The sequence below is a fragment of the Pyrgilauda ruficollis genome, unplaced genomic scaffold, assembly GCF_017590135.1.
Source record: "Pyrgilauda ruficollis isolate IOZ18807 unplaced genomic scaffold, ASM1759013v1 scaffold24, whole genome shotgun sequence".
NCBI classification, from domain to species: Eukaryota; Metazoa; Chordata; class Aves; order Passeriformes; family Passeridae; genus Pyrgilauda; species Pyrgilauda ruficollis.
In genome coordinates, this window is record NW_024523648.1 from 14,588,706 (window position 1) to 14,606,152 (window position 17,447).

A 17,447-nucleotide genomic window follows, 5' to 3' on the forward strand; every position below is an offset into this window, starting at 1 on the left:
TTGGACAACCTGTAGGTAACAGCAGAGCATACTAAGGTTGGGCTTCAAATTATACTGGCTTTAATGTAAATACTTCTTTAAATCATGCATTAAAAAATTGTATATTGCAGTGTTATAGAGCAGGTAAATGATATTTTAAACATTAGGCAAATGATAACTTAATTTGTGGATAGAACAAATGTGGGCTACAATATATTTTATTCTAAGGAAATGGTTGCTACATAAAGTTTACTTTACACAAAAAAAAAAAAAAAAAAAAAAAAAAGGTGAGATTGTCCCTTATTTCCAGCTCAAAACAGCAGCTGAAGTGTCTTCATAGTTGGCTGTAGCTTTCAGCAACATTCAAGTTCAATGGTCAAAACAGTAAAAATGTCTTCTGCTCACACAGAGGCCTGTTGGATACTCCTGATGGACCTCTCACAGCCACAGGATATTGGACTGTCTGTGCCACAGGGCAGCTGCTGGCAGGAGGTTTCAGCTGGCCAGAATGAGAGATAAGGCAGCCACTGCTGATCTACCAGCAGGCAAATAAGGTATCTGATGAGAGAGAAGGCATGGTGTCAAATTTACTTCTTCAAATCTAATTCTTTGTAGAATTACTATTTCTTCACTGTGTTGCAGCTCATTGCTGTGGATGTTCCAGTTTGGTTCAAGCTCAATACCTCTTCAGGCACAGTGTATCAGTGCAATGTAAATTATTAATTGCTTTTATTTAGGCCATTATTGATTTATGAGTGTTAATTCAGAAAAACACTGTGGAGTTTGTAGTTCACAAACAGGTCACAGCTGTCACATTGCACCATGAGAGCTGCAATACAATAATAAATTTCTTTGAGTAAACACATCAGTACTTGTATGCAGCCCTACCTGACAAAATCCACCATGGGAGCAGAAGGATACTTCGCATCCTCTGGGCTTAACTGTGTTTCACACAAACCAGCTATGATCAAGGGCTGCAGCTCCTTCCAGATGCAAATGTAATTGGGCCCTACCAAAATACTAGGTTGTAGCACGTGTTGGTTCAAAGGGAGAGTGCAGGGAACACAGGAACAATATCGCTTCTGAGCTGACAGACAGGAAGCTGTGCCCTGCACTGGGCTGGGTGTCCTCCCAGGGCATAGAGAGGTGATGGCTCATCCCTGCCTTGCACTCTTAGCAGCTGCAGACAGGCTCTGACAGGCCCCAGGCAGTGCTTGTACAGCCAGATCCACACTCGGTGCCTTTGTGGAGCTCAGTCAAATCAGAACTCAGCTTTTGTTCTCCCATTAAGGCTATATCCAGATCATACGATATTTTTCTTTCCTTTTGTACCTATGCTTCAGAAGGGGAAGAGCCAACAGTGACATTCTTTATTGCCTTAGCTTTATAACAGCTATGGAAATTTCTTTTGTTGTAAAAAATAAGGTATGATTTTATTTTTAAATGGAGTCCTAAAGGGCAGCTCACAGCCTCCAGGTGGTAAGTCTCAGAGGCATCCACCATGTCATGCAAATTGTTCCCTCTCGTCTCTGCTTTCTCCTGCCATAATGCAAACCCCTTAGAAGATGGAAAGGTGTAAGCACAGCTGCTGGTGGGGATGTCAGGAAGGAAAGTGTTAAATGCTGAGGGTAAACATCTCCTGATTTGTTACCTAGTCAGCAGGGCAGAGAAGATCTCACAGATAAACCCAGCCTCGAAGCTTCTCCCCAGTTCAACTGGTTATTGCTCAGCGGCAGCTCTTACTCATCTGAATCTAGGTGGAGCTCCTTCCCTCCCTCCATCGCTCCCTCCCTCCCTCTCTGCTGTGTCTGTCCTGGCTGAAAAGCTTTTCCCCAACATCTGCACACGCGCTCGCAGGTGCCGGCACCGCCTTTCCAGGAGTTCTGCAGAGGCACCATCGCTTTGGCGGCCGAGCCTGTGGCAGAGAGGCCTTGTCCTGCCAGCACTGCCCTGAGCCATGGTGAAGTACGGCCTCGACTACACGCGCTGCCGATGGATCCTACCCCTGCTCCTGGGCATCGGGGTCATCTTCGGCATCATCGCGCTGGCGGGCTGGGGCTGGCTGGAGTCGCAGACCTTGCCCTACGTGCTGCAAGCGTCGCTGTGGCAGATCTGCAGGAGGCCTAACCAAGGCGGGGAATGGAGCTGTGATTCCCTCATGGACTACGGTAAGCGCCTGCAGGGGTGGCGGGGAGCAGGATCTGAAGCAGAGGGTCGCATCCCCCGGGTCACCTTCCCGCAGGTGTCCTAACTGGATCACCCAGTACCTGCATTTATATATGAAGCCACGGGCAATAGGGACTATCGCTAAGTGCACCGAGGCTTTTGACTAACCGGGTGAAGAAATAAAATGCCCTCACACCCTTGTGCAGAAAAGAATCTAGAGGATTACATAATACATAAAGCCCCACGCATGGTATGGTACCGGTGCAAAAAATAATACAGGATTTTCTTCCTCTCTCAGAAGAACCTGGTATCCTCTTCTCACTAATCACTGCTCCTCAAAACTTAATGGCTGCCGGTGATCAAACATCCAAAGAGCAAGTTGTGTGGGTAAGCCTGGCATCAGTGTGACAAGCAGGTCTGAGTGCCAGAAACAGGCAGGTAAAAATGTAAGATGGCAGCAAGATATTCCCAGGGAGTGTCAGGCTACAGAATGCTGCCCTGAAACTGCTCCAGTAGGTGGGTCGTGTGAAAGAATCTCCTTGTGATTATGAAAGAAAGCTTTAAAAGATGAAAGGATTTCTTGTTCGTACTAAGTTTTGGTGAAGTATGCTATTAAACATGTTGACCTGGGTGCAATCTTCAGCTTGAAAAGACGTAAACCACAAGTGTGAGAGAATAGCCCAAGAGAAGGGTCACTCTGGTTGTGCTCTGTTTCTTTTTTATTTTTCCTTTTTATTTTTCTTTCTGTATATTTGCTGTTGGCCATGGTTTGCAACAAGTAATAGTGAATGAAGGGCTGTTAGCTTGAGCTGGAAAGGAAGTTCAAGAGTTCTTAAAATTTATGCTCATTCAAATTAGAAGGAAGAACCTTTTCTCTGGGGCTCAGAATCTCAGTTCTTCTTCTTAAAAATAACAGTAAGAGCACTTGCTGAAGCAATCTCAGGGATTATTTATTACTGCGCTTCAAAATTGTTCCTGAAGATTTATTGTATGTCATGAAACTCTACCTTCTATGCACAAAATGCAGCTGTAATGAGTTAATTGCAGCAGGCCTCTGTGAGTGTAGGGCTCCAGGCAAGACCAGCTCCACTGAGCATCACCATCCAGCCCTGCTCTCAGGGCTCCAGCATCAGCTCTGTGGCTGGGCCCAAGTCAAGCCAGCAAATGGGCCTCTGCTACGTGAGACTTGAGAGAAGGAGAAAGAACATGATGCTTAGTAGAGGGCTTCTCAGTCCTGAATTTCCTCCTAAGTTTCCTGAAAAGTGAGCCCTCCTCTTGGTCTCCAAGTTAAGCCCTGGAGAATGGTATGAATGCCAGCTTTAACTGGACAGAAAACATAGAGATGTTTCACCTTGCTTCTCTTGATAAAACAAGAGAAATTTCTCCTTACTTCTGGGACCTAGATAGGTGTTTGGCATTTCACTTCCTTCCTTATCCTGCCTCACTCTGATAGCTTCAAATTCTGCAGCTGCATGCACAGTTTCCCTGGAAACTGGACAGCATCTACAGACGAACCAGGGAGGTCATCCTCTGTGCAGACTGTCCTGCAATGTCTGGAGTTACCATGAATCACATCCACAATAAGTCCAGCACTTTTTACACAAACATTGTGGACTTGGTACAAACATGCAGGACATCCAGCAGGTACATTGGAGAGTCCACTGATGCTTCTGAAAGCATTAGAAACATTGTTCCTGAGCTACACGTCTGCATTATGCCCTCAATAGGCATGCATCTATCACTTGAACTCTTCAAGGTGATTAAATACCCAGGAAGCCTAAGCAAATCCTCAAAATCCTCCTGGACAAAATTTCCTGGATATGTCTGGCACAATGGAGTCACCTAGATAGTGGGAGAATATGTGAAGGCTGTATGTAAATAAGGTATGCAAAGGCCAGGTAAGAGTGGGTTATGCTGCCAGGCTTCTGCCTTTGCCAGATTTTGCCGTTAAAATGCAGACCTTGCCCTTCATGGGGGTGAGTTATCCCTGACTCAGAAGAGGACTGTAGACCTAACTGTTAAGGCTGCAAACACTGTCCTGATCTTTTCCAGATCTTTCCCTCAGACGCTTTCTCGACAGAGGTGGGATATCCTCAGATCCAGTCCTGTTCTCCACTTTTCCTTGTTCAGTGATGCAGGGTTGGGATTCTTCTTTTGTGACTCCCACCTTTTCTCATGCAGGGCAGAGGTGGCTAATGCTGGTCTTGGATTCCACCCAAAAGAGCAGGCCATGACAGCATCTCATTTGTGAGCATGCAGGTCTTGTGTTGAGCCTGATTGTACCTTCCTTAGTGATGAAATGAGGGTTTTAGTAATTCTGGGATTAAATTTATCTACTGTGCTCCAGAAAAGTCATGGAAAACAAGCATTCAGCACCATGTTCTGTGGGATGTTTAACTTTGTGCCAAGCTAAACACAGTGCTTGTGCTGGTTAAACAAAGTGTAATTACACACCTTCCTGAGCACAGAGACAAAGATGTGATGTAAACGTAAAGGACAGAAATGTTGTACAGCATTCCTGAGATGAGATCTCTTTTCCTCCCTCTGTTCCACAGTTTCCATCTTGTTTCTTCTGACCTTTACTCTCAGCTTCCCTGCCTAATCTGCCACTGACTGGGTAGGTTCTGAAATTTGTCCCTCCTGCAGGGGTGGTTTCACTGATAAACATTGTATGTATGTGTACCCCAGCAGCTGCCAGCAAATATTGTCAACATGACTTGGACAGTGTAGTTATCTTAATCCACTACAGTCATCTTCATCCTATCATTATTAGACGTAATTGCAACATCCTTGCAAGTTGTTAATTATAATGTGCAAATTCAAATCAAATTCTGCACGTGCAATGTTTATAATTCCCCTTGAATCTTGGCTGTTTGGCTTAAGGTATGTTTATACAGTTGGAAGGCAAGAACCCAATGTCATTGAGGTTGATTATATTGGAAGGGAAGAAGGTTGAGTATTTCATTTGCTGCATCAGTGGAGTTTGGAGGTTTTGATTTTATATTTTTTTCTTTTTTTTGGAAAGGCAGTGAAGTAACTCCACTGGTGCACTTACCTTTTGTGAAAGCATCTGTTAACCTGAGGTCTTTTGCAAAGTTTATGAGCTCTGTGGAAAGTGAGAATAAGAAGAGTTTATACACTGTTATCTTCTCCAAGACTTCAGATCATCTGCTTTAAACATATGACCTCATGTAGACTTTATCAAAGACTTGCTTTTCAAGCATATTTAGTTCAAATAAATAGAACTTTCTAGGAAAAAATACCCAGTGCATTAGGACACTTACTCAAACTGCAGGGAATTTAGGATGAGGGACTCAGAGATTCATTGCTCTTGCTCTTCATTGTTCTTGCACTTGAAAAAACAAAGGGCTCAATCTGATGACATGCTTGAACACATACAAGGAGAGATTAAGACTTTTTGGATAGACAATGAGCAATATGGAATGTACCTCTGTGGGACATGGCTGAGCTTACAAAGAAAATGCACAGGTTAAATCCCATCATGTACGCTGGCACAGCACTCCTTTGTTTTTCTTGTTCTTTGGCTACACCTGTCTTGAACGAGGTGTGTCTTGCAGACCTGAGACATTTCTTCAGTATGTAATTTATTCCACTGCAGGCTTTGGAGATGTTTAAACATGTGTAGGTAAATACATAATAAATAAAGTGGGAGAAAATAACTGATTTTATTAGTTTGAATGTGATGCACAAAGGGTGAAAAACTTGTGACTACACTTGTCCCTTATCTTCCATCCAGCCTCGTAATTCTTCCATTTGCAGATGCTGCCATCAAAAAACCTGAAATTTTAAAGCGTATGTTGTCAAGATCATCATATTTGCATAGTGAAAACAGATACCTTGGAAAAAAAAAATCAGGAAAAGGCATTTCCATATGGCAAGTGAAATCCAAATCTTCAGTTATTTTCACATCATAATATTATATTATAGGTTTTTCCTGGGATGTGTGGAGGGGTTTGTGGCTGTGGAGATTAGTGGAGGGATGAATGATTTTGCCATCTGGAAGGGACACCTTTGTGCAACTTGTCTTCCAAATAATGGGCAAGTATGTTCTAGGTATCCAGTTTTATTTTGGTCTATGAATATGAATACAATACTACAAGATAAGAAGGCTAGTATAGTATGATTATAATGAACAAAAACTACTTCAAATATGACAGCAGATAAGTATGGCTACAGGATAAGTGAAAGAAGGAAATGTTGCAAAAGTAATATCCTTTTGAGAAAAGATATATTCTGCATCCCCATTGATGAGTAGATTTTTTCCCCCCATTTTGCCTGTACCAGGCTTTTGTTTCCAGGGAATCTTTTGCTACAGTGAAGCACATTTATTATCCTGGAGGAAGAACAAAATGGAAATCACTTACTAAAAATACCCAAGTAGTGATACAACAGCAAGGTAACATGGTGTGGTTTGGACCAAAAGTTCCAAAGTCTCTCTCTTGATACTGCATCTACCACAGGCCTTACACTGCTGGCCACAGAGCTCTCCCTCTGGAAAATTACCTTCTCCATCAGAGCACTGGCTCATTACACGTGGGGCACAGGACAGACCAGCCACCAAGTTTTGCCACTGCCACACTACCTACGTAAAACTGTTTTTCCTTCCCCCACATTCCCATCACATCTGACAGCCAGCACCTAATCCCAGCATGGGGAAACCCTTATTTGCCCCAAAATAAAGCGAGCACCCTGAGCAGAGTGACATGGGGACATTTCCAGAGGGACAGGATGGGATACAGCAGATGGAGGACAAACAAGATATCCCAGTGTCTCTCTGGCATCTAGGGGTGTCCGTACATCAAAACAGAAATGAAGTAAATAAGTAACTGTGCTTTTGAAGTAGGGACCAGCTCAAGTCACTGGGCCTTCATTACAGATTTTTCCTGAAGTCAAGGTTCTGAACTTAACAGCTTTCAGAACTTGGCAACATCCAAGTAAGTTTGCAAAAGTGTCTTTGCAGCTGGGAAAGAGGCTGGGGAGGTTTCAGAGCAGTTCAAGGAAGCCTGTGGGAGAGCCCAGGATGGATCCCAGCTCTCCTCTGTGCATGGCCTGGATTAAGGGGCAAACCTTGACTCCTTTGACACAGGGTGAACTGAAAACAAAAGGCTGCTGCTGTTCCTGCTGTATTGTATCATAAAATGGTTATATTTATATAAAGTGGTTGTCTGTAGTTTTAATGACAGTGTGTAGAGAAGCATATGATTTCCTAAAACATCATTCTCCTTAAAGTATAATGTTCCCTGGGTTTAACCAATGAGAAATGAGATTACAAGATTAGTTACTGAATAATGTAGAACACTCAATAATTATTCAAAGCTTAGAATGCAAAAAAATACAGTCTCAAACATATAGCTAATGAAAAAATCACAACAGTGTTTGTGCAAGGAATGATGCAAGAAGGAAAGAAAAAAATTGATTTTTCCCCAGCTCATAGGAGACACTCCATTGTTCCTAAACAGTATAAACAGTAAGGTATAAGGGGTATAAGAGAAGGGAATCAAGGCCAGAGCATTTAATTACTATTATGCAGTCATGTGGAACATTCTCACCTGCCCATCAGGAGATATGAACTGCTGGTGCTGAGGATTTTAAGAAGATCCTCAACACTTTGCATTTTCAGGCCCTGAAGTTCTGAAGGGAGGATTCCATTCACTTACAGAGGAGACATCTCTGCTGACAGCATGTGGAAACTTGTGGTCAAATTCTCAATCCTCTTCAACTCATTTGTTCCTCTAGTTTATTGAGGTAATCTAATACAGCATTTCCATAACTACATCTCCATAGTCTGAACAGTGATAAGGGCTGCAAGATGTATTTCAAATTCTGCTGTAGGTTTAAACATATTACTTAAGTGTGAAGGTGTTGAACAGCAAAAGAAACAAAACTCTCAGAACATTCTTTCACATTTCTGTATCACTTTTTACTGGCAGCTTGTGTTGTTCTGAGACACCTCAAACACACTGACTCAGTGAGCATTGTAATGCCATGTTTCTTCTTTGTCAAGTACCATTACAAAATAACTCATTGGTCAAAAATTCCCAGGAACTCAAAGCAGCTTGTGGAGTGCTGACACGAGCCTGTGTTCCAGAGGTATCTGGCTTCCTTCTACTAGTACTAAATTACACTTCACTTCAGTCCTGCTGAATTACTAATCTGAAACTGAGTACATCTAATGTCACCTACTGTGCTGACATATGGATGCTGTGCCCAAATCAGGCCCCCCAAAAATAGGAAGTCTCTGTGCAGTTCATTTAACAACCTCATCAGCAGTAAGCAGCACGGGACAAAGATTTTCAGGATGCATTGTAAAAGCTGTTTCATTAACAAGGAAAGTAAATAAATTCAATATATTTTTATGAGTACAAAGCACAGCTTCTGCTTATATTCTGAGGGTTTTATTTTGCAAATAGTAAAATTTTGCTCCTATCAGAAAATCACATCCAGGTTCACAGCTGCTGTCTGTTAGTGGGAAATTCCCTAGTGTGAAAGGTGATTTTCATCAAGGTTTCAGAACAAAGTTTGCTCACAGCATGAAAACTGCAGATCAAGAGTGACAACAATTCTTGGTGCACATGGAAATAAGATGTAAATTCAGTGTTCATTAGTCCCAAATGACTCTGGGAATATAAAACTTAAAAAGAACTTTTTGTTTTAAAAGGTTCCACTCTACTTTGATTTGATTAAAAGTTCTAGTTCATAGCCTGTGTTATCATGGAAATCAACGCTGTTTAATTCACATTACATATTTCAACCCACTCAGGGGTAATTAGGGAGCAGGTACATCTTGCTATTCTCATTAACTGAGCTTATGTAAATGAACCGATTAATCAATACCTTACCTATTTTATTTACCTGACCCTCCCAAACTCCATGTACACATCCAAGTATAAGTAACACTGCTTTAATTTAAAATAAATAGGAAAACAATAGGAGGAAAAATGTTATAGCATTAAAGTGTAAGAGGCTGAGCTTTAATCCTGAGATTTTCCCAGTGTGTGCAACTGCTTCTGAAGATAATGTGAGATAGGGGTACTTCCTGACTCTTTCATGAGCAAACCTTTAATTTTGAGGCACTGTGTGTGCATTACATTTAATATCTAACTTACTCCCTTGGTGCTGCCTTTGATGATGGCTCTACACCTTTTGCCCCTTCTGCCTTCCCAGCACTAAGCAAGCATCAGGGAGCAGCCCTCATTAATGCAGGATTTGCAGAAGCCAGCTTCTAAGTCAAGCTTGTACATGCCTGAGCTTATGATGAGATGAATTTGAACCACTCCCTCAAGACGTAACTACTCCTCCCCTCAAATTCAAGTCAGAATAGCTTCTAAGTTTAATTGCTTGCCTCAGTAAGAAAGGAGGGCTGCAGATTACACAAGATTTTGCCTGTGTTTGTTTGTGGGTGAAGCCAGGGGTGAGGAATTAATAGGTTTTTCCTTTAAAGGAGTTAAAGCCCAGCAAGCCACACTGAGCTATCATTTTAGCATGCAGCTATGGACAAAACACTGCCTTCTGCTAATGTATACTGTGTTTTATTGATAGAAGAACTACTTATAAAGGTTCTTTTCCTTAATGTTGTCATCTAAAATCATTATTGTGGGGTAATTGTCCTAATGTCCTAATCCTTTCTCATTTATATGGGACCTGTTACTAGTCATTGAGAAACTTTGGCCATGACATTATCCTAATGTGAACCTAAATAGGTCATGGATGTCTTTTAAATAGTGGCAAGCTAAAAGCTGGTTCTGGCTCACACAAAAACTACTTTTATGAGATAATACTCTGTTATTAAATGAGAAATCTATATTAACAGCCAATGAATTCTAAAAAAGTAGTGCTAGGGGGAAAAGAACAGAGTTACCAAAGAGGATACAATATAGAAAGACTAAAAATTCAGTATTCCACTGCAAAAGATAAATTTCAACCAAAAAAATTAAAAAAACCTCCAGTATTGACTACCAATATGAAAGATACAAAGAGAATGAAGTTCTTTTTAGAATGATCCAGATGCAATGAAGGCAGAAACTCAAAAAATAGTACATATGTAATCATACCTTTGATATTATTTTCCTCATTTTATTCTGTTCATAAATTACCCATGACTAATATGTGATTTTTTCTCTCTCATTTGTACAGACTTCCTTTGAAATAATTTTCAGTCAATGGCTTTTAATCTGCACATGCAGTTTATTAAAAAGAAGCTGCTTTTGGTAGTTTCTGATTTATCTTGGCTGTATACAAACCCATGCACACTGGTATTTCAATGCCAGCTCACGTGATCAGCAAACAATTGCAGAGATTATAGTGCGCATTTATTTCCAGAAAGAGCGCAGAAAGTCCCTGTAGTTGGCATGTTACAAAGTCAGTATTTCCAGAAGATAGGATTTTGCACTGTGTCATGTTGCACAGGTAACACAGGAAATCCAGAGTCCTGATGACAGTGGCGTGCATGCACGCCAGAAGCTTGTAACCCTTTGGCTGGTAGAGATGTGGGTTAATGTGTTTGATGGAACACCGTAAGAGTCATGCTAAGGGAACACGAGTTCTGCTGCAAACACTTGCACTTTCACACGGAAACCTTCTTGAGGAGAACAAACCAAAGGGGAATGGGTAAAACCTGGCCAAAGCAGGTCCTTTTCAAAGTGAAGCATGTGCTCTGCAGCGCTTGCCGCACCCTGACAAAGAACGCCAGGTTGAGAAACTCAAGTGAGTTCAGCTTTGTTTCCAAAACAACACTCTTTCCCTTTAATCAGAGAGATGTTAAACAGGTTGAGCTCTGCAAACTCAGCCTAGAAACATTCTCATTACGTACAACACAGAGGTGAATTGCTACCAATGCAGATTTTAGTTCTCCTAAGAGTTGCTTTGGAAGACTGCAGCTAGAACTGCAGGGTTTATGTTCCTTTCCCTTGGTGGTATGAAGGATAACAGAGCAAAATGTCTGTTACATTTTCTTTCACCCCTCCCTGGTTCTTGTGAATTAAACCTACCCCTCCTCAAATCGCTGCACAATTCACTGCAATGTGAAAATGATCAGTCAGCAAGAACCTCTAGATAATTGTTGGTGTCTTTGAGCTGGCAATAAATATTTTTCTTTCCAATGCTAGTTGTGTATTTAGCTTCCAACCAAGAGGAAAATTTGGAGAAGTATGTTCTTATTGATCACACAAGGAGCGGTACTTCTGAACTCTCTGGGGTTGCTTTCAGAAAATGTCACCCAAGGAGAGACTCAGCAGTTTATGTGGTGTGGGAGTACCAGATCAAGAAAAACAAGAGAATGTTATTGTGACTGTTTTCCCACGTTTTGGAGCACATACACCAGGAACTTGGGCATTTGTATTTGTCATGGAACAAGTAAAGGTTATATGCTATTTTCAAGACACAACAGCTCTATTTTTGAAGGCGCCATTTGGAGCATGAAACATGACAGGCTGAGGAAATAGGTATAGTGTTTCAAAGATTTGGCTTAACTTACTGCTGAGCAAGAAAGTTTGTTTCTTTTTGTGTGAAGCACTGACAGTGTTTACACTTTCACAAACTGTAAAATGTGTAAGGGAGTAAAATCAGGAAGGCAGGAAACTGGAGATATTCTTAGTCCTGGATGTCTAATAAGTCCATCATCTTCCCTATGGCTGCAGCCACATATAGGATAACCAGAATGTGTTTATATGGTACAAGAGGTAGTCATGCTGCCTCCAAACTGAGTTAGCTTTAATAGCAGAGTAATAAATCTGTGTTATTATTGAATTCTGTCTCAGCTTATTATGTAGCTCATAAGATATCATGAGCTCTGTCCTGGCTTGGAGGGCTCTCTCTGGTCTCTAAATTAGCTCAGGGGTCTTCTCACAAAGCAGGGAGTTGTAGAAGTCAGGCACTTGCATTTTCCAGTGGTCGCATATTACTGTATTCACTTTGGGCAGCCCAGACTCTCACAAATCACTGCTGAGTGACATAAAAAAACTCTGCTATCAGAAGCACTGTCCTCACTCGCTTGAGACAGGTGTGAGAACATGGGTTCCTCTTGCCTGTTTGAGATAGCGGTATCTTGTTTAAGACTAAATTGCTCAGAAAATTGCCAGTTAGAAGGAGTTTTGAAGAGTGGCTGGTGTGTAGCTGCCCACAAATGCTTTCATAGTGTTCACTGGTGTTCTTTCAGCTGGTGGAGGAACTGAGAAAGAGAGAAATGGGACTGGCATCAAAGCATTACAGGATGCTGCTGGTATTCAAGGACACTTTTGTATAAGTACGTTTCTTTTCTCACAAGCACATTTTAACTCTTAAACAGCCAAAAATCACCACCATTTTTGGGGCTGAGAAAATAGATCTCAAAATGTTTTTACAAACTCAGTTTGATATCCTGTAACCTTCTGCTTCCTCTGTTTCAATTTTTGATTTGGTGACAGTGGACTGGACCCTTTCAGCTTTTAATTGCCCTTGCTTTACAGCCAAGAATACACTGAATTGGTGTTGCACCCATGAGGATTCTTTGGCCTGGAGGTCACATTTTTAAGAAAAAGCTTTGCAGATAGAACAATTTATTTATATTTTTACTCAACATTGAAGACAAAACCCCCCACAACACTGGAAGATAAGAAAATATTTGGGACCAAATTAGCTATTTACTTGTCTGTGTTTTTTGACCAATTTAATTCTTCTGATTTTGACATTTTAAAGGAATTTTAGTTCTTAGTTCTATTTGTAAAGAACTAAGCTACTTGAGTGCTTCTGGCTGGCACAAGATAAAATAAGCATCTCAAATATTGAAACAGTTGCAATTATTGCTGCACAAAGCCTTTGTTACCTTTTACTCTAGAAAGGTAAGATGTTTACACACTTTGGTCTTAGAATACTGATAGCTGCTGCTTTTTGCAAAGGGCAGATGAACTCAGGATACTTTTCTTCAAAAAAACCCTGTAGAGACTCACTCTTCATACACTCTACTGCCTGTTTGGCAGAAAAACTGAGCTGTTTTTCTTCCAACATTGAAGGTGTTTTTTTTCTCTTTTGTAGAACTGAGAGCCACAAAATTGACTGTTAGGTGATTGAGCAATGCCTCCAAATGGTGTAGGCATCCTGCAACAAGCATGTCTCTTCTTGCCACATAGCCAGTGCCCAGAGGGCTGGGCGTGTGCCCAATCTGCTTCCATACAGTCACAGCATTTGGAACACTACTTCAGGAAAAACACCTGGGTGAGCCTGGCGGGGGAGGGAGCTGCTGGCATGGGCAAGGTTCCACCCCACATGTCTGCAGCCACCAGGCACAGCTCCCTGAGCCCCCAGCCCTGGTGCTGCTCCCAGCCCAGGGCTTGGTGCTCTACCATCAGCTGCTCTTGGGAAGCAAGGCTGAGCTTTGGCAGCAGGGAAGGTGGAACTTCCAGGACTCCTGGTGTCTCAGAACTTGCTGGGCAGGCAGCTGTGCTCTGAGTCTGCTCCTTTGCCTGGGAGTTTTGTATCTAACCACAATCAATTGTGTACCTAAGAAAAAACATCACCTCTAGATGTTCTTGTCATTCCAACCTTTTGCCAGAAGTATCCAGAACTCTTGTATCCAAGAGCAGCAAGGTCACCATTGCTGAGAAACATCTCTTATGGCCAGGTGCCCCTTTTTTTTGCTGTTTTAAAGGAGTAACAGAGTGACTGGGAATAGGAACACCTTAAATGTGGTATATTGAGCAGTGTAAGAAATTCCTCTCCTTGACTGTTTCTTCTGATGCTCTGCCTGAGATGCTGTCCTCCCTCCTGTGCCTCCACACTGCACACTCTACCTCTGAGCCCCCCATAAACTACTAGAGAGAAGAGTTTGAGCTAAAACTCTGGGCTAGAAATGTAAGATGTTCTGTAAGATGTTCTTACATCTCTGGGCTAGAGATGTAAGAACACAATTGCTGTCCCTTTCAGTCTTCTCAGGCAGCTGCCTGTTTACTGGGAAAACAACCCAGTTGAAAAGCCCTACAAGCAGACAGAAACTTTGTGGAATAAGAAAGAGAATGGAGATGAAATAAAACTGAAGATATAGTGCGATAGCTAGAACAGAGCAGGAATCATAAAGCAGGGAGAATGTGGGAAAGCGGACAAAAGGGAAACTGGTTTTGGTGGACTGCGGGGTAGAAAAGGATAGCTGGAAAATCCTGATCCATTTTTCCTGCCTAATAGTAGTGGTGGTGTGAGCCCTGGAGAAAGACAGATTGAACATAAAGTTGTTACTCACTGGGGACAGGTCAGTTGCTTTCACGCTTACCTGACTCTGGTCAAGGGAAAGACAGGACACTTTGCATTTTATTACTTCCATGCTTAAAGCAAACAAATTGATAGGTAACTTACTCAGTTTCAGAGGGAACTTTTACTGAACAGCATGCACTGCATTTAAGTTGAATTGTAATTATTGTCAGGGTTGTTTGGGCTGTGATAATTTTTTGGCACTGCTGTCGTATATATTTGGTTAGAAGCCAACACTTGACAAAGACATAGTGGCTTAGATGAGGGGATGAAATCTGTAGATGCCTAGCAGACTTTAACTACTTACTCAATTTAATATACAATTTAAAATGTGTCAAAGTGACTTTTTTAGATCCAGAAGAAGAGACACTTTGATCTCTTTGAGCAGTAGTTGTTACTCAAGTTTTGAAATATTAAATAAATATTATTTTTCCAGTTGTTATGCCAATGCAATATGCTTTACTTTAACATGTTAAAACATAAAAATCTATAATTTGAATATGAAAGAATTAATATCCGAAATAAGCTTTTTGAATGGAAGTGGTTCTAAATTTGAACCAAAATCAGAGATCCAATTTCCCTACAAAACAGATTCCAAATCCTTAGCTCCATTTAGGACACAGAGCTAAACTAAGGCTGAAAGACGAAATCACTGAATTTTGACATTTATGGGTTATTTCCATACCTTTAAGTTTGCCAGATTGGTAGTGTTTTTATAAACACTTTGTTTCAAAGGAAGATTTTATTAGTTCCAGGAACAGTTTAATTGTCCTTGTCTGTGCAAAAGGAAGCTGGTTTTATGGCATCTGCTGAGGTAATATTTGCTATTGAAGGACAGTGTCCAGTTTTACACCTTCAAGGCCATTTGTCTCTTAATTCTTAATTGCTAAAACTAAACAGTAAGCTCTCATCCAAGCCCCCATTTCATCCTGTATTAGAAGACCAATCTGGAATTTTATGCCTTCTGCAGGTAGTGCATGATTTCTTGTGAAACCGAAATGTTCACCTACAAGTGGAGAGAAAGCTCCCATGTTTTCTTTCCTGGGAGACGATCCTCTTTTCACAGGTTTCTAAATTAACCTTTAATTACTAACCAGAGAAAACCAACCTTTGTTTTTTTTGCATCTTCCTTCTGATTTCAGCCTGGGGAAGAGCCGCTGCTGCCACATACCTGGTTGGCTTCCTACTTCTAGTCATCTGTTTTGCACTGGCCATCATAGCATTTGCCATCGACACTCTTCGGTTCAACTTCATTCGTGGGATTGGAGGCTTGCTTTTCGTGGCTGGTAAGGCAGCATGTGGAGTCAAGTTTAGCTTGTGCATATATATGCATACTAAAACTGATGTTTTCCTCAGATGATCCTATACCCATATACCCAAGTTTCTGTTGTGTGCAATTGAGCTCTCTATGAAAAATCAAAGTCTCTCATGGCACTGGATCAATTTTCAGATCCTCCAAAATATGGATGGGTTTAGCTGCAGAGATTATGAAGGACAGCAGTGGTGCTGGGTCTTAAACATTTTTTTGTTTTCTCCTGTTTCTTCAGCTGTGTTCTCCATCATGGGCCTGGTGATTTACCCAGTGAAGTTCTCATCTGAAATTGAGATGACAGGAGTCAATATGTTCAGCTGGGCCTACGGCTTTGGCTGGACCACTGCCATTATGGAAATATGCTTGGGATTCTTCTTCTGCTGCCTTCCTAACTATGAAGATCAGATCCTGGGTAATGTCAAGCCCACATATTTTTACTCTTCCCCATAAGCACCAGGAAAAATGTGTTCATATTCCAGAGATACATGACAGACTAGCTATGTTTTTCAGAATATTGTCATCAGATGTTAGTAGAAAAGGCTGGAAACTTTTCTAATGTGTGTAGAAATACGCCACTGGCATCTGCAGTAAAGTTATCTACTCTATTTTGGACCTTCATATCTGATATGGGTTGGTCAGATAAAGCACAAATGTTAAAACCCCTTCGTTTTCCTCATTTATTCCCATGAGTGAGGTTTATGTGGATTCTACTGTGTTTTAAATACGTTCATAATTGTAATTAAATTCAGAAAAACTTATTAAACTGGCAATAAAAAAAACCCCAATGCATATCATCTTTCTGAAGGAAACTCAAAATAACCCCATTTTGTATGTATCATCTTTAACCTGAAGATTTTGCACAATTTTTAAAAAAGTCAAATACATTTACCCACTGACAGCCAGCACTTCATAGCTTTGCTTCTATTTTTCATTCATTCACTTAAGCCATAAGGACAGAGTAAAGAAGGGATTAAAGCTCCCTACCAGAGACAGCATCTTGACTTTTCCTCATTCATGTGGTACGTATTTATTTCTAAATATTTGCAAGAGTCAGCAAGGAACACCAGTAAAGCCTTAAGAATCCTGGTGTGCCATTGGTGGTGCCAGTACAGAGTGGGAAGAGGCAGGAGGGATTTCAAGCCACCCCTGCAACCTGCAGACCTAGTTTGATAAAGCTCCTGGGGTGGCTTTCTTCTTGGCTGTCTTAACATTTTTTTCTGCTGTATCAAAACCTATGACTTTAAAATACTGGCCCAGCTTTTTTATCCACTGTAGAAAGGTCAGGTATGATTTCCCTGCACCTCAGGAGCTGAGCTGGAGCAGTGTGAGTGTAAGTACTATACAGTTGCTAAAAAGCTCCTTTTTTTGTTCACGTGCTGTTCTTAAGTATTTTTAAAGTGGAAAGTGTATACTGTCATATGTAACTGTAAAATGCATAAATACCCCTTACCAACTCATACTAAAGATCTCATAAAAAAAATCACATCATAAAACATCTTCCAGCATCCTATACTCCACAGTGCCTCAAGCCTCAATATACTGCAAGCAATGAACTATACTCAAGACTCTGCTGGTTTCTGCCTTGTTAAACCTAACTTTATAACATTCAGTTCATTCTTAAGTGAAAAAAAAGGATAATATGTGATGTGGAAAAGGAGTCTCATCTAAATCCTTAACTACTGAGGTTTATTAGCTTGTAACACATCTGCAATTTTGTAATTGTGTACTATGAAAAGCCCTGCCAAGTGTTCTTTGT

The 17,447-nt window shown here is 41.1% G+C and overlaps 1 protein-coding gene across 1 annotated transcript; it reads left to right on the forward strand.

Annotated features, from left to right (window-relative positions):
• Positions 1–1,919: 1,919 nt before the first annotated feature.
• On the forward strand, positions 1,920–16,293 carry LOC121354996 (p53 apoptosis effector related to PMP-22-like). Its single transcript, XM_041470124.1, has 3 exons — positions 1,920–2,147; positions 15,522–15,665; positions 15,927–16,293. Exons 1-3 carry the CDS (start codon positions 1,937–1,939, stop codon positions 16,139–16,141), a joined length of 570 nt encoding a protein of 189 aa, XP_041326058.1. The 5' UTR covers positions 1,920–1,936; the 3' UTR covers positions 16,142–16,293.
• Positions 16,294–17,447: the final 1,154 nt, after the last annotated feature.